General features: G+C 43.2%; 2 protein-coding genes across 3 annotated transcripts in view; one reads left to right on the plus strand and one right to left on the minus strand.

The window, feature by feature from the left end:
* mapk8ip2 (mitogen-activated protein kinase 8 interacting protein 2) overlaps positions 1-10,984 on the plus strand; it is a 33,112-nt gene extending 22,128 nt beyond the window's left edge. Inside the window, exons 3-13 of one of the 2 annotated variants that reach the window (XM_063004862.1) lie at positions 1,662-1,889; positions 1,985-2,063; positions 3,299-3,493; positions 3,702-6,014; positions 6,787-6,862; positions 7,547-7,719; positions 7,948-8,057; positions 8,152-8,274; positions 8,576-8,646; positions 8,748-8,846; positions 10,377-10,984. In XM_063004862.1, coding sequence (XP_062860932.1) covers positions 1,662-1,889; positions 1,985-2,063; positions 3,299-3,493; positions 3,702-6,014; positions 6,787-6,862; positions 7,547-7,719; positions 7,948-8,057; positions 8,152-8,274; positions 8,576-8,646; positions 8,748-8,846; positions 10,377-10,449 — 3,540 coding nt within the window. In that variant the 3' untranslated portion in view covers positions 10,450-10,984. The remainder of the gene's footprint in view (positions 1-1,661; positions 1,890-1,984; positions 2,064-3,298; positions 3,494-3,701; positions 6,015-6,786; positions 6,863-7,546; positions 7,720-7,947; positions 8,058-8,151; positions 8,275-8,575; positions 8,647-8,747; positions 8,847-10,376) is intronic. The other variant, XM_063004863.1, reaches the window with a different exon arrangement.
* Positions 10,985-15,548: 4,564 nt separating this feature from the next.
* On the minus strand, positions 15,549-23,497 carry arsa (arylsulfatase A). Its single transcript, XM_063004358.1, has 8 exons — positions 23,274-23,497; positions 21,677-21,917; positions 21,060-21,278; positions 19,782-19,951; positions 18,552-18,676; positions 17,965-18,092; positions 16,904-17,006; positions 15,549-16,388 (listed from the first exon to the last, which is right to left on the minus strand). The coding sequence occupies exons 1-8, from the start codon at positions 23,495-23,497 to the stop codon at positions 16,066-16,068; spliced, it is 1,533 nt and encodes a 510-aa protein (XP_062860428.1). The 3' UTR covers positions 15,549-16,065.
* Positions 23,498-23,700: the final 203 nt, after the last annotated feature.

Consider the following 23,700-nt stretch of genomic DNA (forward strand, 5'->3'; position numbering starts at 1 on the left):
CATTTCATTCCAGATATGTTCAGGAGGGTTGAGGTCAGGGCCACTGGAATTCCTTCACGCCAAACATGTTTTCATAAAGTTGCCATGAAGTTGCTAACATATAAGTCTCTTAATATAGTTAATCTTCTACTGTTAAAAATAGGTGTGTCTCTTCCAGTTTTTATTCTTTTCCTTCTTTCAAATGTTAGCTATTGAATGTTTCAAATGTTTGTATATATATATTTTTTAAATATAAAATAAAATATTTGGCCAAAAGTATGTGAACACCTGATCATAAGTCTGTTCGGATCATATCTGTGGAAATGTGTTCCCATGTAGTCAAAAGGTCAGGCCCTGATGATGAACAAGAGGGCCATCAGGGCAATCAACATTCCATTTTATTCCAAATATGTTCAGGAGGGTTGAGGTCAGGGCCACTGGAGTTCCTTCACGCCAAACTTGTCAAATCATCTCTTCATTAAGCTTGTTTTCTCAAATACTTGCCATAAAGTTGCTAACATATAAGAGTCTTAATATAGTTGATCTTCTACTGATAAAAATAGGTGTGGTGCTTGCAGTTTTTATTCTGTTCTTTCTTTCGAATGTTAGCTTTTTTGTGTATATATATATATATGTTGTATATGCAGGCCATGTAGCGATGCCGCATTCATTCATGAGTTCTCTGAGGGTCCGGCTGTGTCAGCGGTAAAGTTTTGCTGACGTGAGGCTCTTCAGGCTGTAAAGGCAGATCTGGTCAGAACGAAGCTACACCCTCGAGTATGTTAGAACGGTGGCAGCATGTGGCATCGTGCTTATTGCTCTAATGAAGATACAAATTCTGGGTATTGATGGTCAGTGGTCTGCCAGACTGCTGGTTAGAGGAATCGATCGGGTCATGGAGCTGCATTTATTATTGATTTGTGTCCCTGTAGCACTGCTGGGGGTAGTGAAAGGGTCGTGTATATTTCATGCACTGTGGGGATTTTATAATGAGTTTGTTTGTAGCTTATGAACGCAACTGCATTGCGATTCTGCACAGGGAGAAAAGGGCAAACAGGACATTCAACATTCAAATAAAAAAATCCTTCAGCATTCAGAAGCTTAATCTTATTAACCACTATCCATCCATCCGTCCGTCCGTCCATCCATCCGTCCGTCCGTCCATCCATCTGTCTATCCATCCATCCATCTATCTACCTGTCTGTCTATCTATCTGTCTATCCATCCATCCATCTATTCATCCGTCCGTCCATCCATCCATCTATCCATCTATCTGTCCATTCATTCTTCTGTCGATTGATCTATCCATCCATCTATCCGTCCCTCCATCCGTCCGTCCATCCATCCATCCATCCATCTATCCATCCATCTATTTGTCTATTTACTTATTTATCTATCCATCCGTCCGTCCGTCCAGCCATCCATCCATCCGTCTATCTGTCTATCCATTCATCCATCGATCGATCTATCTGTTTGTCTGTCCGTCCGTCCGACCATCCATCTATCTGTCTACCTATCTATCCATCCATCTATCCATCCGTCTGTCTGTCTGTCTGTCTGTCTCATATGTGAGAATACCAAAGCCAATCTGTCTTTTCTTTACATTATTTCTAATCTTTCACAGTAGTTTTTTTTTTTTTTTTTACTTTGAATCTTTCATGTCATTCTGTCATTTTGGGCAGGACTCCCTCATCCTGGAGAAGAGTGACATCCACCACCCAGTGTCAACGTTTCAGGACGACTTCCAGGAGTTTGAGATGATCGATGACGAAGACGAGGAGGAAGACGAGGAAGGAGAAGCAGATCCCGACTCTCCACCCTCTCCCTCTGTGTCTCCTCCTGACTCTCCTAGTTTAGGCTCCCTGAAGAGCCGCCCCACGACTCTGAACCTGACCACTGCAGTATCACAGGTACTGACGAGCCCACATAAACGTTTCACTGTGGTACAATTTAAAACTCCCAAATATATGTACCTGTAACAAACCACAAATCTTTGTTATACCAGGACTCCCTGAACAACAACAGCAGTGTTTCTCCACGAAAATCAAGCTGGCAGGACTCTCTACGTAACTCCACATCACAGGGTAATAACAGTTCATGAACTACTTTGCTAAAATGACTTGATTGTCATAATGATTATCATAACCACGTCTTCTGTGCACATGCTTTAATATGGTGACTCTAGTAGTTCCACAAACTAGCTGATCAATATTTATAGATTGTTAAAATTGATGGACCTTGCACAATTGGTGCTCCAGGCAAACCTATTTAACATAGACCCAGCCACCCACGCCCCAATCGTACGTCAATACTGCCAATTCCCAAAGACTGTTTCAGACCGAAAGCCAAGTGACTGTCAGTGCTTTTGCATGGTACACACCTTTTGAGAAATGGAGCTAGCTACAGCACAACCTTCTTAATACATTCATTCATTCGATTTCTTATCCGCTTATCCAATTAGAGTCCCAGCTTTTCAATGGGCCCAGGGCACACAGTAACACCCTGGACCAAACACCAGTCCATCGTAGGGCAGACACACACACATACACACATCCATTCACCTATAGGGCAATTCAGTGTCTCCAATTAACCTGACTGCATGTTTTTGGACTGTGGGAGGAAACCGGAGCACCCGGAGGAAACCCACGCAGACATGGGGAGAACATGCAAACTCCGCACAGAAAGGACCCGGACCGCCCCGCCTGGGGATCGAACCCAGGACCTTCTTGCTGTGAGGCGACAGTGCTCCCTACTGAGCCACCGTGCCGCCCACCTACTTAATATAATCAACTAATATTTCTTAATTGCCGATTACACGATTACACAAAGCTGTGAAGCCTCAACCTGGGCGGCACGGTGGCTCGGTGGGTAGCACTGTCGCCTCACAGCAAGAAGGTCCTAGGTTCGATCCCCAGGTGGGACGATCCGGGTCCTATCTGTGGGGAGTTTGCATGTTCTCCCAGTGTCTGTGTGGGTTTACTCTGGGTGCTCCGGTTTCCTCCGACAGTCCAAAAACATGCAAGTGAGGTTAACTGGAGACACTAAATTGTCCACGACTGTGTTCGATATAACCTTATAACCCGTTTCAGTCATGAATGTAACCAAAGTGTAATGACGTTAAAATCCTAATAAACAAACAAAGCCTTCACCTTAATTCTATTGAACTCCAATGGAACAAATTCAGATGTTGTCCTTCAGAATAGTCCTTCAGAATAGTCATTTATTTAAGACTATTGCTGACTTCACAATAGTTCTTCATACTAAATAGACACAACATGAGCAGATTTTTACATTATTTCTGGCTCTTCTTTTTGTTTAGGCCGTTTGTCTCCAAACCACACTTGCCTCGAGGACGGTACCCACGTTACTGGCACATGTCCAGGGGCTCCTGGCACCAACGTCTCCACCAAAGGTACTCCCCCAAACTCAACTGGGCACTGTGGTCACACTCAGTCGCCTGGCAGGCCGCTGCTGTACGACTTTGAGGGCAACAGACGCGAACGACTCGAATACGGTAAAAAATGTCTGACCCCGTTGATAGAAGCCCATCAGTAACCATGAACCTGAAGTTGTCGTCAGACTTCTCAGTGTTCTCACCATCATCTTCACTTTGTTTGTGTATAATTGAACATTATTAGACTGCAGTGTATATCTTTCTCTCTTCACCAGTGTAATTCTGCTTGTTTTTCTTCCCTCCTTCTATCTGGTCTTCTGCTAATCAGGTTCCTTCGGTCAACACAACTCCTTGGATGGTCCTGAGGTCACTAAGGCAGAAAAGAGTGTTAATGGAACTCTTGAGGAACGCGTCCTCTCAGGCGATGACTGCATTTCCCAGTGCTCTGACACTGAAGTCGACCATGACCTTAACGGCCATCCCAAAAGCCACCTGTTCCACCCTCGACCTACTGACACATACACAATTACTACAGAGACCGCTGATGACCCTGAGATGGAGAATGACCTTACAATGGATGGCACGAGCAAGTGCCTGTCATCTACGGCCCCACTTGGTAATGATGCAGAGACACCGCTGTCAGATGAAGAACTGGATAAAGACTTTGAGATTGACTTCATAACCAAGGAGACCTATGATCTGACCTGTAAAGAAACGGAAGGTTTAGCCTACATAGAGTTTCCAAGCATTGAGCCTAGTGAGACATCATCTGAGCAATCCAAATATGGGATTCAGGGATTGCCTGGGAATCGGCCTGCTGCCGCTGCGTCAAATGACACGTCATCTCCCTCTTCTGACCCTGGCATTGCCGACATGAATGCCAAGCGCTATTCAGAGTCTGACCGCCATAGCGATGACCTTAGCTCCCCTGGATCTGATTCTGATATAGAGGGGGAGCTGGAGGCTGAGTTTGCCTGTGGTCCACTAGTCAGTAACATGATCTCATCCATCTCCGAGACAGAACTGGATCTGACCAGCGAATCCAGCAGTGGAAGGTCCTCACACCTTACTAACTCAATTGAGGAAGCCAGTTCTCCAACTTCAGACCCTGAGCTCGATCAAGAGCTGGATGCTGAGCAGGACAGTGGGATTGTGGGTCTGAAGACGTCTCTTCTTCTAGGCCAGCCTGAACCAATCAAAGAGGACCATACACCATATTTTATGGAGAGCCCAGAAATTCAACCTTTTGATGATGATCAGGCATTCATGGGTCTGCAGAACGTGGATGATGAGCAGGGCTTCGAGCACCAAGCTGATCCAGATGAGACCCTGCCACCAGCTGTGCCCTGTGATGATATGGCAACTCAACACCTGCTTTTGAAGATTGAACCGGACCACAGTCTGGAGAGCGTGAAAAGATCTTTCTACCTTCCGGTTGAACCTAGGAGCATGCCCTCGATGGATGACTATGACGGAACCACGGAGGGAGACTCGGAGTCGGAGTCCGAAGACGAGCTGAGTGAGAACTCGGATTCACCGTGGCTACTCAGCAACTTGGTTAACAAGATGATATCAGAGGGATCCTTCCCGATCAGCTGCCCGGAGGACTGCCTCAGGCGCTCTGCCTCCATCTCCGACACTATTTCACCCTCGTCTGACCTGGACCCGGAAACCTTCAACGAAAGTGAAGGGTACAAGATAGGGAAAGGACAAGACGACTGCCAGAAACAGCAACCTAGTGTCTCAGGTGAGAGGATGGGCGGTGAAACTGATGACAGAAAAGCCAGCTGTGAATCAGAAGAAGAGCAAGACGCTACGGCTTTCGGATCTTGTCTATATGTCGGTGATTTCAAAAATGACACTGGTACTCCTGCCTGCTTGGAAAAACGCCACACCAAGAACACAGGTCAGAACTACACGTCATATATGTCACTCAAAAATCAACAGAACGAGGATGAAGAGGAACCAAATAATGACTTGATGATGGACAAGATGAAGGACCTGGATTCACCCAGCCTAAGTGAGAGCATCATCAGTGACAAGGATGAGGGGCGAGAGATTAGGGTGGACCCACTCTCTCTGGAAAAAATGACACAAGTGAAAAACAGTCTGACCCTTGACCTGCCCACAGCACAGACCAATCGCTGCTTCAGCCTCACCTACTCCACAGACAACGATGAAGATGAGCAGGACCCCTCACCTTTCCTCGAGGCTGTTCACAAACCACCCTCACCTTACAGTAATGACACTTACCTTGACAGTTCGCCCCCTATCGATGAGAGTGTGCAGGAGCTGGGAAGCACCTTCGACTCGGTGGGTGGCCGAACCGTGGACGACTCTCTGGCCTATGACTCGATGAAGTACACTCTAGTTGTGGATGAGAATACTACACTAGAGCTGGTGAGTCTGAAGCGCTGCACCTCTGTGCTGAGTGAGGACAGCGACGGACTGTCCACTGTGTGTGATGAAGACGCAGCTGATGAGGAGGAGGTTCTGTACGGCAGTAACGAGACGGTCGGATGCATGCGGTCTGATCTGTTGTTAAGCTCCTCCTCTGAGGAAGACTCCTCACCCGAGGCGGACCTACCATTCTCCAAAAAATTTCTCAATGTGTTCGTCAACGGCACGTCTCGATCCTCCAGTGAGTAAAGCTTTTAATTAGTGCCAAAAAATAATGTAGACCATTGTTATGTACAGTAGCTTTTAATGAATATTAACTTGTGATTGTCACCCTGTGTTACTCTCCCTGGTTCATTCCTTTCTCTATTGTTTAGATGTGTCTGATTTTGCTTTCTCTCGCCTAATCGAGTCATTTCCAGCTCCCCAAACTGTAATACATTTACCTTTTAATAAACCTGTAACTTAATTTGTGAAGGCTCAGTGGCTCAGTGGTTACAGTTCTGGTAAACTGACCAGAAAGTCCTGAATTCGCCAAGCCGCCACTGCAGGGTGGTGTATGGTGATAATGGCTGTCTTTTCCATTTAGAAAACTGGATGGGTGCACATATTAAAAATATATTACCTGCCAGCCATCATGATAAGTACTCTGGTTGGTGCAGTTGGTAAAGTAGATACCAGATGGAAAGAAGGCTCCTGAGGACCTGGGTTTGATCCTTGAATCTGGTCACTGTCTGGAGGTTTGCATGCCTTCCCTGTGCTCATGTGGGTTTCCATCGAGTACTCTAGATTTCTCCTATTAAAAAAACATCCATTAGGAGAATTGGCTGTTCTAATATGTGTGTAAATGAGTGTAAATGTGTAATTGCTGCCCTGTACAGGGTGTATTTCATCCTTGCACTGATTTTCCACAATCCTGACCATTATAAAGCTGTAAAAATGAATGAATGTTTTGTTTTTGTACCTCAGGGTTTAATTTTCATGTTTTTTAATATTGTCATTTGTTTGTTCCTTAGGTACAGAGTCATTTGGCTTGTTTTCCTGCACTATAAATGGAGAGGAGAGAGACCAGACTCACAGAGCAGTCTTTAGGTGGGTCTACAGTATCAGTTTTCAGGTTTTCTTCAGTGTATGAATGAGTGAAGAATATAAACACAAACGCATCTCTTTGTACTGCTGTGTATCCTTGATTCATTTACAACAAAGCAGCTTCATTGTGTTGGTTATGAATCCCTACACTCTGTTGTAGTGTTTGCACTTGGTTAAGTGCATGCAGCAGAAGTTGTGAGATTAGGGAGTAGGATATGACCAGAATGGGAGAAAAAATGGGTCCAGACGATTGGGTGGTACGGTGGTCTGATGCGCTAGCCCACCACCACTGAGATTTTAAGCCCTCGAATTCTAGGCCGAGGATTCACAGTTGGCACAGTTGGCTGTGTCTGAGGGAGGACGGTTGACAGGGTTCCTTTGTGCTGCTACAGATGTGACCTCTGCTGGCTGGACAAGGCAACTGCATGAGTGGTGGGAAACTCACATAAGAGCATAGCGTGCATTTCAGCATGCAATACATCTTCAGCTCTCATTGGTCAGGGCAGCAGGGATGGTACTGCATTGGAGAATCTGGGAATTGGAAACGCCTAAAATGGAAGTAATTAGGCATTTAGTTTTCTACTAACACAATGTAAGTGTAAAAGTAAAGCAGGTTGATCTTAGTCTTCGGAAACCCTACACTAGAGCTCTAGAGTTTACAATCTGTCCCCTCTGTATTTCATGCAGGTTTATACCGCGCCATACAGATGAACTAGAGCTGGATGTCGATGACCCACTCTTTGTTGAGGAAGAAGAGGATGACTACTGGTACCGAGGCTACAACATGCGCACGGGTGCTAGGGGGATCTTCCCTGCCTACTATGCTCACGAGGTCATCGGGCAAACCAAAGACCTAATGGGTGAGAACCAACACACGTGTTAAGATCTATTTTAATGCTGATGTTGATCCAGGGTATAAACAGGGTATAAATAGTACATACAGTATATTTAGTTAAAGTATATTCAATAACCAAAATTAAAGTAATTAGATATTATTAAAGTTTTCCCATGTGTCTATTATGTTATACTGTAGTTTACTATATAAATAAGTTCATCATGATTATTGTGTTGTATAATTGTTTCCACAGCAATGAAGAGAAACCCAGCATGGATGGAGAGTTTCGCTGTGCAGTTCTTGGGCTCGGTGGAAGTGCCTTACCACCAGGGCAACGGCATCCTATGTGCAGCCATGCAGAAGGTGCACAAACCAGAACAGAAATCTCTGATAAATATTGCCATGACTAAACCATGTTCCACTTTAGAACCAAGACCTTCATGCATTTTTGTTGCAGATTGCCACGACGAGGAAGAGGACGGTGCATCTGCGTCCTCCATCTCTGTGTGAACTGGAAATCAGTCTACAGGGAGTCAAGCTGGTCATGAGTCTGGACGATGAGTATGACCTCTCAGAGGAGGTGAGGGAGAGAAAGTAAAAAAAAATAGGTTGAACTAGCCCTATTTATGTGACCACAGAACACATTAAGGAATATTCTAAACATCTAAATACATAATCTTAGTTGCTTTATTGTTGTAAATTTTGTCAAATTAAAAATAAATGGAGATCATTGATTAAAGAAATAAAGAGGGTTTGTTTCTATTTAAGTTGTGAAAGGTTGATGACAGAAAGATTACATAATTAATGCTAAATATACGTATATTTTGTGTATATCGATGCTCTGGCTTTCCGTGTTTAATGTTTTTTCTCTGTCCGCACAGTTTGACAGATGTAGTCACTTCTTCCAGATGAAGAACATCTCCTTCTGTGGATGCCACCCCAAAAACAACTGGTAGAAACTACAGAAATACAAATACAGATAAAGACAGTAAATAAACAAGCTCATTTATTAAGACCTGTACATTATTTTGTCTTTTTCTCTCTGTTCTGCAGTTACTTTGGCTTCATTACCAAGCACCCAGTGCTGAATAGGTTCGCCTGTCATGTCTTTGTCTCTCAGGAGTCCATGAGGCCTGTGGCTGAGTGTGTGGGGTGAGTTACCCAATCTCACATTTACATTACGATCTAATAAACACACCCTTCATATATCTGGCACCTGACAGGAAGAACAAAAGGTAGAAATAAGGACAGAGTGAAAAGTGAGAAGTATCATCATAGTACCATTATTTATAAGGATAAGATGAGAGGGGCCAGCAGGGATGGATGAGAGGATGATAATGATAATGTGGCTGTGTACTCAATCACAGAGCCATTTAGGACGCAGTAGTGTGAATAATTTAGGAGTCATCTGACTCTGTGAGGAAGGGAATGGATAAGGGTGATATATTATGACCCCTCATTATTATCATGAAAGAACCAGCCTCATTATATAAATAATATCTCATTACTAGGGTCATCAGTTGTTATGCAAGAAACTTGTTTTAGAAAGAAACCAGGTTTAGTTCATAGGGAATAAACAATTTAATGCAGGAAAGTCAATAGAATGTTATTTTTGCAAATTCTAATTATTCTAATGGTCGTAAATCACCAGTGGTGCTGTTAGTTGTACGTTTATGTACGGACATGAGGGGTGATTGAGATAGCGAGAAGGATGGTTATTCTCTCTGGAGTATGTTACTGCAATGTACTCACTGATACAGAGGAAACTGGACCCACCGTGACCCAGACCAGGATAAAGCGGTGGTAAAGCATGAAAATGAAACAAACAAAATGTTTTTTAAAGTATTCAATTAAAAAAAAGCTTGTTGAATGGCGCCCAAGTGGTGCAGCAGGATATTCCGCTCTCTGGGATATTCCGAATCTCGGCTCTGCTACCGGTTGGCTGGACGCCCCCTAGCAGGCACAATTGTCTGCTATGTGGGACAAAACCGGACTAATAAGAGCGTGGGGACTTTGATGCTGTGAAAGGACCCTGGTTAGTAGCCCGGAACGTCTGTACAGAAGTAGAGGAACATGGAGATCAGTGCATGACTCTCCATGTGCAAGACTGAACCCACACGCGAATAAAAGGGGGTTGAGTGGACTGCGCACGCATTGGAGGGAGCATGTGTCAGGCGAATATAGCCTCCTCAGATGTGATCGGGATTCCCAGCAGCGGAAGACTAATTGGCTATGCCAATCCATCCATCCATTTCTCTGTCTGTCTGTCTGTCTGTCTGTCTGTCTGTCTGTCTGTCTGTCTGTCTGTCTGTCTGTCTGTCTGTCTATTTGTCTGTCTATCTATCTATCTATCTATCTATCTATCTATCTATCTATCTATCTATCCATCCATCCATCCATCCATCCATCCATCCATCCATCCCTCTCTCTCTATCTGTCTGTCTATCATCAATACATTCATCCCTCTCTTTCTATCTACCTGTTCGTCCATCCATCCATCCATCCATCCATCCATCCATCCATCCATCTATCTATCTATCTATCTATCTATCTATCTATCTATCATCCAGTCACCATCCATCCACACCCCCCTCTCTCTCTATCTATCTCTATACAAATAGAAAAAGCTTGTTAATGTGCATCCTGATTATTACAAGTGCACGTTCGTGTGTTTGTGTGCAGACGAGCGTTTCAGGAGTACTACCAGGAGCATTTGGAGTACGTCTGTCCCACCGAAGATATCTACCTGGAGTAAAGTCAAAGCGAGGTTACCACGTCAACCAAAACACCAGCCAGCGCTGCAGTTCAAGGTTTGGCCACACAGCGGCTGGTGGCCTTTACCGGATTTAACGTAGGCCTCGGGTCTGTCCGTCTCTAACTCTTGTCTGAACACGAACTGAGCTGAACACGTAGGTTCGATCTTAGCGGTGCATCTGTTTCTTTTACGATTTATTTATTTACTATTTTATTTACTCTCATCCTTGAACTGGATTGCCTGATAAACTTTTGTATAACGGTAGCTGCGGTCATGGCTTGGTTTGGACACTTACAAAGCATTTGAATTATTTTCTCCAGGTTCAGAATTAACACAGTAAGACTTCAGACATTTAATGCATGGCTTTGATTCAGGGTTATGCACACAGGCACATATATAAACAGGGAAAAAAATCCAACCTATTACACAGTTGAAATCCATGTAAAGGCGCAGTCTTGTCTGTAAATATGTATTCGTTTAATTATTCTGAATGAGCTTTGTACTGAATTGTACTGAATCTGGGTATGTGTTGCTAGTGAGCAGGGATTAGTAAAATATTGACCTGCTCACTTCAGTGGAAGGTTCTTTGCGCATTCTTAATCTACCATCGTGTAAATACTGTATATTTAGGAACAGTAGGTGACTCCAGATGCTTCGGTACATCACTGTATGTAAGTAGCACCCTCCATTAGTCAGTGGAAGTGTGAATAGGATTGAAGGTGGTCAGGAAGGGTTATGTGTTAGCCTTTTAATGGAGAACTGAGTAGCATCAGCCATGCACGGCCCTGTAGATTACTTACCTCTTACGAAGTACTAAAGCTCTGCTATAGCTTGCCAGGTGACCCCGGCCTCCGCTTACTCTCAACTCTTCGTCAGCCATCTTGTGTGTTTCTCAGACTGTGTAATCAAGTGTTTTAGCTTTTACTCACTCGTTCGTTCATGGGTCCGTACGTTCATCAAAGGCTAACAGGTAGATTTATAGGCGGTTAGTGCCGTACAGCAGCTTCAAAACCGATTATGTAATAATTATAACTTTGGTTTGCTTCCATTATACAAAGACTGCAATACGAATACAGGTTCATTACTAGTAATTGTGCAGTACGAGATTCTTACAGCATGAAGGACCTGAAACTGTTGATTGCTCTAATTTTTAAACATTCTGGAGAGATGAAAACTAAAAATAGCCCCTTAATGTAACTATATAGACTAATATAGTTATTCAAGATTTGGTTAAAATGATAAAATATTCCTTTATTTTCCTAATCTATTACATCAAATATTCACAGATATCATTGGTGTCTGTTCCATAGGAACATGTTTGAGTATTTATTATAACTAGTGTTAGTCTAAAATAATAAGATTACAGTACATAACTCCACAAGTCTTGATTTACCATGAATTCTACACTACAGTATGGGTCACACAGTGTGCTGTACCCTTATAGCCGTGATTAGCAACAACCACAACCTCGATTATATCTAGTTCTTGGATTAACCTTGCCTGCTGTATAAACAGACAGAGCAGCGCCCCCTTTTGGCACCATTCGCAATGTGCTACAACAACTGCAATACTGATACAGGTTAATTACTAGTAGTAATGCAGAAAGAGATTCTTCCAGCATGAAGGACCTAAACTGTTAATTAATGTTATTTTCAAACACATTTAAATATAAATTTAAATTAGTTTGAAGAGATGAAAACAAAAAATAGCCCCTAAGTGTAACTATATTATTTATTTATTAGGATTTTTTGTCATGTTTTACACTTTGGTTACATTCATGACAGAAACAGTAGTAACTCATTACACAAGATTCATCAGTTCACAAGTTTAATGTCAAACACGGTCATGGGCAATTTTGTATCTCTAATTCGCCTCACCTGCATGTTTTTGGACTGTGGGAGGAAACCAGGGCTCCTTAAGGAAACCCAGACAGACTCAAACCGCTCCACCTGGAAATCGAACCCAGGACCTTCTTGCTGTGAGGCGACAGTGCTACCCACTGACCAGTTGTAACTATATAGACTAACACGGCGATAAGATATAATTTCACGGACGGGCCGGGGCAGGAGGATTTAAAATAAAATGATAGTATAAGCATAATAAAAAACACAAAGTGCATAACAATACTACTCACCAATGATGGGAAATCAGTGGGAACACTGAGCTATTTTTGCTGCAACGAGATGCTTCCACCTAGGGATGATAGGACACAATAACACTCGTAGTGTGTTCTTTATGTCCAGTCTCTCTCTCTCTCTCACTGTCTTAACTGCTTATCCAATCAGGGTTGTGTGGGGTGTGCTGGAGCCTATCCCAGCTTTTCAATGGGCACAAGGCACACAGTAACACCCTGGACGGGTGCCAGTCCATCGCAGGGCATACACACACACACACACACACACACACACACACGTACACACCCATTCACCTATAGGGCAATTCAGCGTCTCCAATTAACCTGGCTGCTTGTTTTTGGACTGTGGGAGGAAACCGGAGGTCCCGGAGGAAACCCACGCTGACACGGGGAGAGGTCTACTGCAGAAAATCCTGCTTCACAAAGACAGGATGTTGGAAATGGAAGCAGTGTTTTCATTGCTTTTGTAGCGATCTATATTTATTTATTCTTTCTGTGCGGCCCGGTAATAAATGACCGTGCTCTAGGTACCGGCCCTGGCCCGGTGGTTGGGTACCACTGGACTAACAGGCCTATTTTAGAATAAATGTGCATCTCAACGTTCTGATGTTCTTCTGTTAGAGGACTTGACTCTCAGCTACAACAGGCTTGCTTCACCACATGATTGTACCTTAGATCAGACTTCAGAGCAGCTTTGGATTAAATCACTGAGGCTCCTGGCGTTTCACTCACCCCCGTTACACAGGCATCTATCACACGAGCGGCCTGCAATCTGATTCCATCGTTACTCGTCCGTCGTGCTGATGCTACGCATAGGAAAGAGCTACAGTTTTAAAACTATACGTGTGTTTTGCTGTCGGTTAGATCGCTGTAAATAATCTAGTTCCGATGACCATGCTGTGTCCTCTCTGTCGAGTGTTATATTTACTAAAATGAATATGTACATTTAAAATGAATTCAATCAGAAATAAAGGCAAGCGGAATAGGCGTTTAAAAAGACTGACTGTACATTGTCTTAAACGATTTATTTACTTACTTTCCTGAACCGCTTCACATCGCTGTACATCTGTGGTTTAATGTGCTGTCACGTTGTGCTGAATAACACACGTCTATCAGTCAGTACGTGTAGCCTATAACATTCATTCACACAAGAACCTTTAGCATTACTGTTTTCATCATCACGACCGATAGTTTCATTAATGTTTAATTCAGAAAGAAAACGGTCTGCTATTGCATTTTAGCACTGCTGACTGTCCATTCAACCCCTGTAAGTATTAAAGCAGAGCATCTACTGGATCACGTAAACTCGGGTAGCTGAATTATTTCAATATCTGCAAAACTCTCTGGATTGTAATTACATAACGCAGGATTTTACCGTATAACAAGACCAACAGCCACAATCTGACAAACTATCTATCTTGTATCTTTAAACATGAAATCGAAATAAAAATATTCCCTGCCTTGTCATGGATTTGGTCTTATGAATAAAGTACTATATGCTTGATGTCATAAACGTGTTTGTGAGTTACTGTATTTGTTTGTTTGTTTGTCAGGATTTTAACGTCATGTTTTACACTTTGATTACACTCATGACAGGAACGGTAGTTACTCATTACACAAGATTCATCAGTTCACACGAGGTTATATCGAACACAGTCTTGGACAATTTACTGTCTCCAATTAACCTCACTTGCACGTCTTTGGACTGTGGGAGGAAACCGGAGCACTCGGAGTAAACCCACGCAGACACGGGGAGAACATGCAAACTCCACACAGAAAGGACCCGGACCACCCCACCTGGGGATCAAACCCAGGACCTTCTTACTGTGAGGCAACAGTGCTACCCACCGAGCCACCCATGAGTTACTATATGTGCATTTCTATTACTGAATGTACACATACGAATACATTTACTCTAGACACCCAAAAGCCTGTAATCACTCGACCCAGTTCGCAACCAGGAGGCCTCTACTCTTCCTGGAAGGCTTTTCACAAGATTTTAAATCATGCATTTAAAATATGTGACTATTTTGTCAAATATGTATTTATTTTATTTATTAATTAGAATTTTTATGTCATGTTTTACACACTTTGGTTACATTCAAGACAGGACAGGTAGTTACTGTCGAACACAGTAATTTTGTATCTCCACTTCACCTCACTTGCACGTCTTTAGGCTGTGGGAGGAAACCCACACAGACACGGGGAGAACATGCAAACTCCAAACAGAAAGGACCCAGGCCGCTATACCTGGGAATCAATCCAAGGACCTTCTTGCTGTGAGGTCACAGTGTTACCCACCGTTCAAAATAAAAACATGATTTCATGCAGTGATGTTGAACAAGAAGGCCTGGCTGGGCGCCCAGGTTAGCACACCAGCGCAGAGATTCTGAACTCATCGGTTCGAAACTCGGCGTTGCCACCGGTCGGCTTGGCACCATCCAGCAGGCATAATTGGCATTGCCTGCAGGGAGGGATGACCGGAAAATTTGAGTGGGGTCTTGGCGGATAAAAGCGCCTGTGCAGAATGCATGGGTGGAAAAGGGTTCCGTTAAGGGCTGTGCGCAGGTCAGAGGAGGCGTGAGCAGCAATGTACCCACCTCGACTGCAAAAATAGGGGATTCCCAGCAGCGGAAAACAAACTGACTACACTAAATTGGAAAAAAATGGGAGAAAACCATGACAAATCAGCCTTTAATGGACCTTGCATTGTGCACAAGCATGCTGAAACAGAAAAAGACCTTCCCCAAACTGTTGCCACTAATTTAAAAGCTTGTCATTTATCGTGTATCATTGTTTTGATGCACTTGTTAGCACTCATAGCTGAACTCAATAATTAACTTATACAGTGCTGTAAAAAAGTATTTGCCCCCTTTTTGTGTGCTTGCATTACTTCATACTGAATGATTTCAGACCATAAGACAAATCTTAGTACACAAATGAATTTATTAAAAACAAAACACATTTTCTAAAGCACAAGTGAATAAATTTAGGTGTTATCTAGCATTTATCTAACGTCCTCATAAAAATAACCAAACTTAAGAACCTAAGAAGAGTTGGATCAACCCACATTAACAAAGTCAAGAGTTTATTTAAAACAACAAACATACAGTCATCAAACCTTCTGAGATCCAGGTTTTAATCGTAGCTGTGCTGTCAGCCGGCTGGGTGTCTACACAGACACATTTGGTAATACAGTGTCTGAGGAGGGCAGGGGGGATGATCGAAGTCCGGTGATGGATTACCACCCTGTCAGGGGTATTCAAGCTTGTGCCCAGTGTTTCCCCATGGAACCGTGTCTGCTACGACCCTGACCAGGATAAATCGATTGATAAAATTCATGTTAAAATGTTACTAATGTGTTGCATTCTACAAGAGCTTCTCTCATTGATCATGTACAGTAGATTCATGAGCACTAATCATTCCCCAGTTAAGACCACAATGTGCAATTTCCAGTGTTTAGTCTTTCAGAAAAAGCTGAACTATTTATCACCAGTGATTAGTGTAACACGACACTCGCAGCATTCAGGTTTAGGCGAGCACTGTGGTCTACAGCAAGGTTCCAGATTAGGTTCGGTTCCTTTTCCAATTTCACTCTCTCCAAACTGCATTGACGCCTCAAACCGGTCCTTGAGATCCTGGATTCTCCGCAGCACCTCAGTCAGTTCTGGATGATCCTTTAGGCTTAAACTGTAGTTCTCAGAGGGGTCGGATTCCAGGTCGAACAGCAGAGGAGGGTCGTGATGCTTCAGGCCAGAAATCGGGTGACAGTCCTGATCTGGAGTGGTGTCACTGTGAGATGCACCTAGAGCACAAATAACAGGTTTTTAAAAAGCATAAAGGTTTTGCTGAAGATGTGATTTGATAGGTTTGGTGTGGAGGAACTTCAGTCGCCTGCACCCTACTGAAAAGATGGAATAAATTAAAACAATAATGGGAGCCAGGCCTTCTTATGAAATCACCACAATGCACTATGACTACTGTGGTATGTCCTCTTAGAGGAGAAAAGGCTCTTATAGCCTGTGGTGGAAAAACCCTTTAATGAAACACCTCAGAGACTGGATCATGAGTAGAAAAGGGTTTCATTCTTCATGTTGAAGCTCTAAAAATGCGATAAGACAGAAAGAAAATAATCATCCTTTATACTCCCATCAGTGACCTTGTAGGACAGTGGAAGAACGGGTCTACACCAGGTAGAACTGCGTTTTGGAGGTCATACATCTGACGCACTTCTTGTCAAGTACAACCAGCTCATTGTCAGGTATTCACATACTTAGATAAGCACCACCATGGACAACTATCCATACAGTATGAACTTACCCCGTGTGTAATGATGAGCTTTATATCTTCCCATCCTCACTGCAAACACACCGAACTTCTCACTGGGGTCTACAGGGTAGAAGAACATGGCCTCCCTCTGACCCTGAAAACCAAACCAAAATAAGGTTACTACAAAAGTCGTCATTACATTATGCAGCATGTCTTAATTTTGCTCATTTTATTTGTGCCAATGATAACTCTCGCTGTGGTTTACTGGAGTCCCAGAGCTTCAGAAATAGCTCTATAACATTTTACATACTGATATTATTGAGTACATTTCTTTGGCATCTACACAAACATGATCGGCTATGTCTGGTTGGGGGGCCAGTCCATCGCAGAGCTTCACCTATCCACTCCTGCTACTAAGACATAGCCAACCATGTCTGTGTAGATGCCCGGCCAGCCGACAGCACCACTAAGATTCGAAACAGGATTCTAGAATAGAATTCCTTTATTTGTTATATCGTCGCTGTCTGATGAAAAATCTCCATTTTTTTTTTTACATGTGTTGATTGTGGGTATAAATCTGTCTGTCCATAGCAGCGAATATTAAAATGACCAATGAAAAGATGAAAAATCATGCAAACTGTTTAACATGTATCTCCATTGGCTGCTAAACCTGTCCATCAAAACCGCGTATCTCCTCCTCCTTCCCCTCCGGTACTGATTAAGAAATGTGTAATATTTGATCTATAAAGTTTATTCAGGTTATTTAATTGCATGGTTGTAAACATAATTTATATTTGTATACGTAAGTCCATTATATATATGAAACCGACGGACTGACGACCTGAAAAAATTAGATTTTTGTTTCTGTGCTGAATTGTATGTAAATGTCGCCGTCTGTGGTTTGTTGCATCGTTACAGCCAGGTGAAAAACTTTTTGCTCTTTACTGAGGAGATACGTGTTTTTCATCGGACAGCAACGATATACTGCATACAAATGTCCTAAATCTATTTTTGAAAAAACACTAAGACCTAATCTAAATCCAAAATGAACACCTAATTAAACCAATTTCCTCATTTTAATTAGACACAATACCAATCTGATAAAGTCTTACTGGTCCATGGTTAAACAATATATCCGTCATGTCCACACCATCCAGTTGGACTTTGGGTAATGAAGCTCCAGCCAGTTTGGCGAAAGTCGGCAGGATATCCAGGGTGCTGGAGAGGCTGTGAGTGACACCTGGGAATATAAGTGCATACGAAAGCAGTTTATTATAAAACACAAACTTCAGTTAATAATAATAATAATAATAAAAATACATTTTATTTATGGGCGCCTTTCAAAACACTCAAGCCCACCTTACAATACTTATAGCTTAAACATCAGTACATAATTAATTACACAGATTAAGGGTAGGCACGTTTAAAGAAGTAGGTTTTAAGGCGTGTTTTGAAACTAGGGAAAGAATCGATGGTGCGAGAGAGTCAGGAGCAAGAGAGTTCCAGAGATGTGGGACAGAGTAGCTAAAAGCTCAAGCCCCCATAGTAGACAGACGGACCAAAGGAGTAGATAATTGGAAGGCAGAAGAAGATCTGAGAGTACGACAAGGAGTGTAGACATGGAGAAGGTCAGAGAGATACGGAGGTGCTAAACTGTGGAGAGCTTTGAACGTAAGGAGGAGGATCCTACACTATGTACCTGGATTGATGATTCCAGACCAGTAAGCAATGGCAGGTTCTCTCATTCCTCCTTCATATGTCGTGCCTTTACCACACTTAAGCAAGCCGGCATTTCCTCCGTGGGACATTCGCATGAGCTCGGGCCTAAACGTTCACACACAACACAAACCTGCTCGATTAATAACAGGGCTCATTTAAATAGTCATGATAAACAAAGGCTTCAATTTAAAGACATTATAATGACCACTATCGGCTGTGAACTGCCATACTGGCCTGAATAAAAGATGTTTTTGATTATTAGGTGCCAGCGCATTAGGACAAATTAGAAATCTGATAATAAAATGAAATAATTTGCAATAAAGTGAAATAAAAGCTGATGTAGCAGTACATTGCACTAGATAGAACACGTGATGTTTACATACAGCATGTAAAAAAAACCACTTTATTTGTTACATATCACTTGCAAGCCATTTTAATTAAAAAGAGGCTGACAAATGTGCTTGAAATTCCCCAGCTATAAATTATGTATTGCTTACTTGTGCTCCTGTTTACCATCAGTTCTGCCTACTACCTCAAAACAGATTTAGCGTAGTCAATTTTCGCCCATGCTTTCTGCACAGGCGCCTCTATCTGCTAACCAGGGTCCTTACACTGTGTTTTGAAGACCCCACCCACATAATCCGGTCATCCCAACCAGCAGACTCTGTGGCCAATTACTGTCCGCTGCAGGCACTGCCAATTGTGCCCACTAGATGGTGCCCAGCCGACCGGTGGCAGAGCCGAGATTCCAACTCGGGTGTTCAGAATCTCTGCGCTGGTGTGCTAGTGGAATATCTTGCCGCATGCGCCCCTAGGAGTGCCTGAGTTTTGATAGCAGACTGATTGGTTCCTAAAATCAGCATTTTAGCATCCTGTCTCATACAGCTAGCGTACTAACAATTTAACAAACTAGTTCTACATTAGATGGTGTGGATGTAACCTTACAACTTAACTAACTTTAACTAAAGCCAAACTTAAAAATCCAACAATTGTTCTCTACATTTTATTTTTCGTATTTACGTCCCAGAAACACACAATACAAGCTGTCGATGTAAAAAAAAAAGGGTTTTTCACCACATTTGTTCCATCGTTTTCCAAGATTTTCCAAAAATCCCTGTCATCTGTTGTTGTAAAATCACTATAAGTGCACAAATGCCCTGTAAATGAAGCTTTAATCACACACAGGAACACACCTCACCCACTGCCTTACCCATTGTCGGCTGTGAAGAAGACGAGGGTGTTGTTGAGGATTCCTGTTTTCTCCAAAGTTTGCAGGATGTTTCCTACAGTGGAGTCAAACTCCAGCAACGAATCTCCAAAAGGCCCCCGGAGGGTTCGGTTCACCGACTTCCATCCGGCGTACTGCGGGTAGTGAGTGTGCTACACATGATCACACACAGACAGAAAAAACATAGTGATAGAGCTGAAACACTAATAATCAATAATCTCAGTATTTAAATGGCTTGTGATGTTGGCTTATTACTGCACTATTTTAGAGTATAATTCACTTTTATTACATTTCATTACTGAGAAACACTGGCAGCAAGGCAGGACAACACTGCACAGGGCGCCAATCCAGCGCAGAGACAAACATGCCTGTATGGATGCCTGGCTGGCTGAGAGCACCACTGGGATTTGAATCCAGATCTCAGCATTAGTGGGATAGTATAACAGTCCACTGCACCACCACACATTGTGCGTACAAAATGTTGGTAAAATACAGTCGGGGTCCAGAAGTCTGAGACGACTGGTGAAAATACTTCTTTTTTACACTCACCCACTCACTCACTGTCTTAACCGCTTATCCAGTTAGGGTCGCAAGGGGGTGCTGGAGCTTATCAAAGCTTTTTAATGGGCGCAAGGCACACAGTAACACCAAGGACAGGGCGCCAGTCCATCGCAGGGCAGACACACACACACCCATTCACCTAAAGTATCTGCATGACTGCATGTTTTTGGACTGTGGGAGGAAACCCACACAGACACGGGGAGAACATGCAAACTTCGCACAGAAAGGACCCGGACCGTCCCGCCTGGGGATCGAAACCAGGACCTTCTTGCCGTGAGGCGACAGTGCTACCCACCGAGCCACCGTGCCGCCCCCTTTTTTAAACTTTTATTTTAATTTACCTCAAGCTTTGAACAACTGCTTAAAAAGTTCTGACTGTCATTGACTTTCGGCCACAGTGACAGCAGTGACAGCATTTATATGGGCACTTGAATGGGCTAGCGAAATGACCGCTGCACCACCCAAGCACCTTAGAGTATAATTAATTGGTCATATAATTTACTACATTGAAAAAAACAGCTTGTTATTTATTTAACACTAAATTGGACGCAATTGAAGGCAACTAATAATTTAGCAGATGCTTTTATCCCAATCTTAACCACTAGGCTACAACTGCCTCTATTTGACGGCTGTAGCTGCTCGTAAGGACTGAAAAACTGTAAAAAAAATGTATTAGAAAACTAAGGGCTCCAGACTCACATGTGAAGGATAATAAAGAAAAAATGGCTGATGCTTCTGTGCTGCTGTGCTGATAAAGTCAGTAGCAAAATCGCTGTAGGCATCTTCAAGCTGCACGAAGTCCACAGGCTGCTGCTTGATGGTTTCACCGTGCATCAGAGGAACCGTCACCACCCCAACATCACAGTAGCCGTAACACTTCACATCCGGTGGGAAGCACGTCAGATTGTGACAGGGACCCTTTATGAAAGGAAAGCACTGATTAGTTTCTTTTAGCTATAGAGCTCGGGTTCGTACAGTGTTGTGATGCTGTAATAGTACAATTCTAATACACACAATTTTACTTTTTTCCCAGCAAACGTAGTTACCAGTAAAGACAGATATGTCTGACGTTTGGCTCATGTTTACAATTTAGTGAAATCCTTGTTTAACTGGATTTAGCTCCTTAATACTGATATATTGTTAGTTTAAGCTGGGAATTGCTGATTGTGTTCAAAATGATGGTGAGTAAACAGCAAAAATGACAGAACATTTTTATTAAAATAAATAAATAAATAAATAAATACAGCTGATTAAAAATATGCTTTGCAAAATAACTGTGACATATGACACGATATGATCATGAACACAAATGTTACCATGTCATGGGAGTATGGGATGCCAAGGTAGTGGTCAAAGCCTTGTCGTGTGGGTAAGTAAGTACCATTTGCCCCGTAGCCCAGGTGCCATTTCCCCATCATGGCAGTGGCATAACCTAGAGGCTTCAGCACTTCTGCAATGGTGGTCTCATTGAGGGGAAGCCCACCTCTAGAACCCGGGTACAGCACACCGGGGTAGATGCCAGACCGCGTCTGGTAACGGCCTGTCAACAAAGAGGCTCTGTGAAGGAACCAGAAAACATTTAAGAGGTTTTGAAGACTTTATCTGGTGAAGACATAGTTCATAACAATACAGAAGGTAACAAGCAAACACAGTGATAAATGATCTGCTTTTAACTTTGAAACAACAGTTTAGGTAAGGCCTTATCCTGTTTCAGCACACACTGAGACAGACAGACACACAGACAAACACTCAGACATACAGACACTCAGACAGACATAGACACACACACACACACACACACACTGAGACAGACAGACAGGCAGGCAGGCAGACACAGACACACTGAGACAGACAGACACACACACACAAACATACAGACACACACACAGACAGACAGAGACACATACACAGACAGACAGACACACACAAACACGCTGAGACAGACAGACAGACAGACACAAACACACAGACATATAGGCACAGACAGACAGACAGACGTACGTACAGACAGACACACAAATACTCTCAGACAGACAGAGAGACACGGACATAGACAGACAGACAGACACACACAAACACTCAGACATACAGACACTCAGACAGACAGACACACACACACTGAGACAGACAGACAGACAGGCAGGCAGGCAGACACAGACACACCGAGACAGACAGACACACACACACACACAAACATACAGACACACACACAGACAGAGACACATACACAGACAGACAGACAGACACACACACAAACACACGCTGAGACAGACAGACACACACACACACAAATACACAGACATATAGGCACAGACAGACAGACAGACGTACGTACAGACAGACACACAAATACTCTCAGATAGACAGAGAGACACGGACATAGACAGACAGACACACACACACACACACACACACACACACACAGACAGACACACACACAGAGATATAGACACAGATATACAGACAGACAGACAGACAGACAGAGACACACACAGACATACAGAGAGACACACACACACACACACACACACACACACACACACTCAGGCATATAGACACAGACATACGAACAGGCGTACATACAGACAGACACACACACACACACAGACAGACAGACACACACACAGACAGACACACACACAGACAGACAAACAGGCAGACAGACACACACAGACGTACAGACAGAGACACGTACACAGACAGACGTACAGACACACACACACAGACAGACAGAATAAAACAGACAGAAAGACAGACGTACACACGTACACACACTTAGACAGACAGACACAAACACACACAGACACACACACACACCAAGACAGACAGACACACACACACACACACACACACACAGACATAGAGACAGAAAAACAGACAGACAGACACACACACACACACACACACACACACCTGGAGGGGCTGCAGACAGGACTGGTGGAGTAAAAGTCAGTGAATCGGAGTCCATTAGCCGCCAGTCGATCTAGGTTGGGGGTAAGAGATGTGGGGTGACCCGAACATCCCAAATCTCCAAACCCCAAATCATCCGCAAACAACAAGACAAAATTGGGCAGAGATGCAGCCCGACACAGAGAGAACAGCGCCAATAACAGAGCTCCAGTCCTCAGATCCTCCATCTCTTACTTCTCTAGTTCGATCATTTCTGCCTCATTAATGCTCGTTTTTACAAGGAACTATTTTAAATGAATAAAAACGAGATCCATACGCCCATACTTAATCACGTGAGAAGTCATATGGCTGACCGAAGGCTCATGTGAACCGAATGGGCTGCTGGGATATGTAGTTTTTGTGTGATTTATACACTACAAATTTAGTGTTT

Source organism: Trichomycterus rosablanca, chromosome 11 (assembly GCF_030014385.1).
Source record: "Trichomycterus rosablanca isolate fTriRos1 chromosome 11, fTriRos1.hap1, whole genome shotgun sequence".
NCBI classification, from domain to species: Eukaryota; Metazoa; Chordata; class Actinopteri; order Siluriformes; family Trichomycteridae; genus Trichomycterus; species Trichomycterus rosablanca.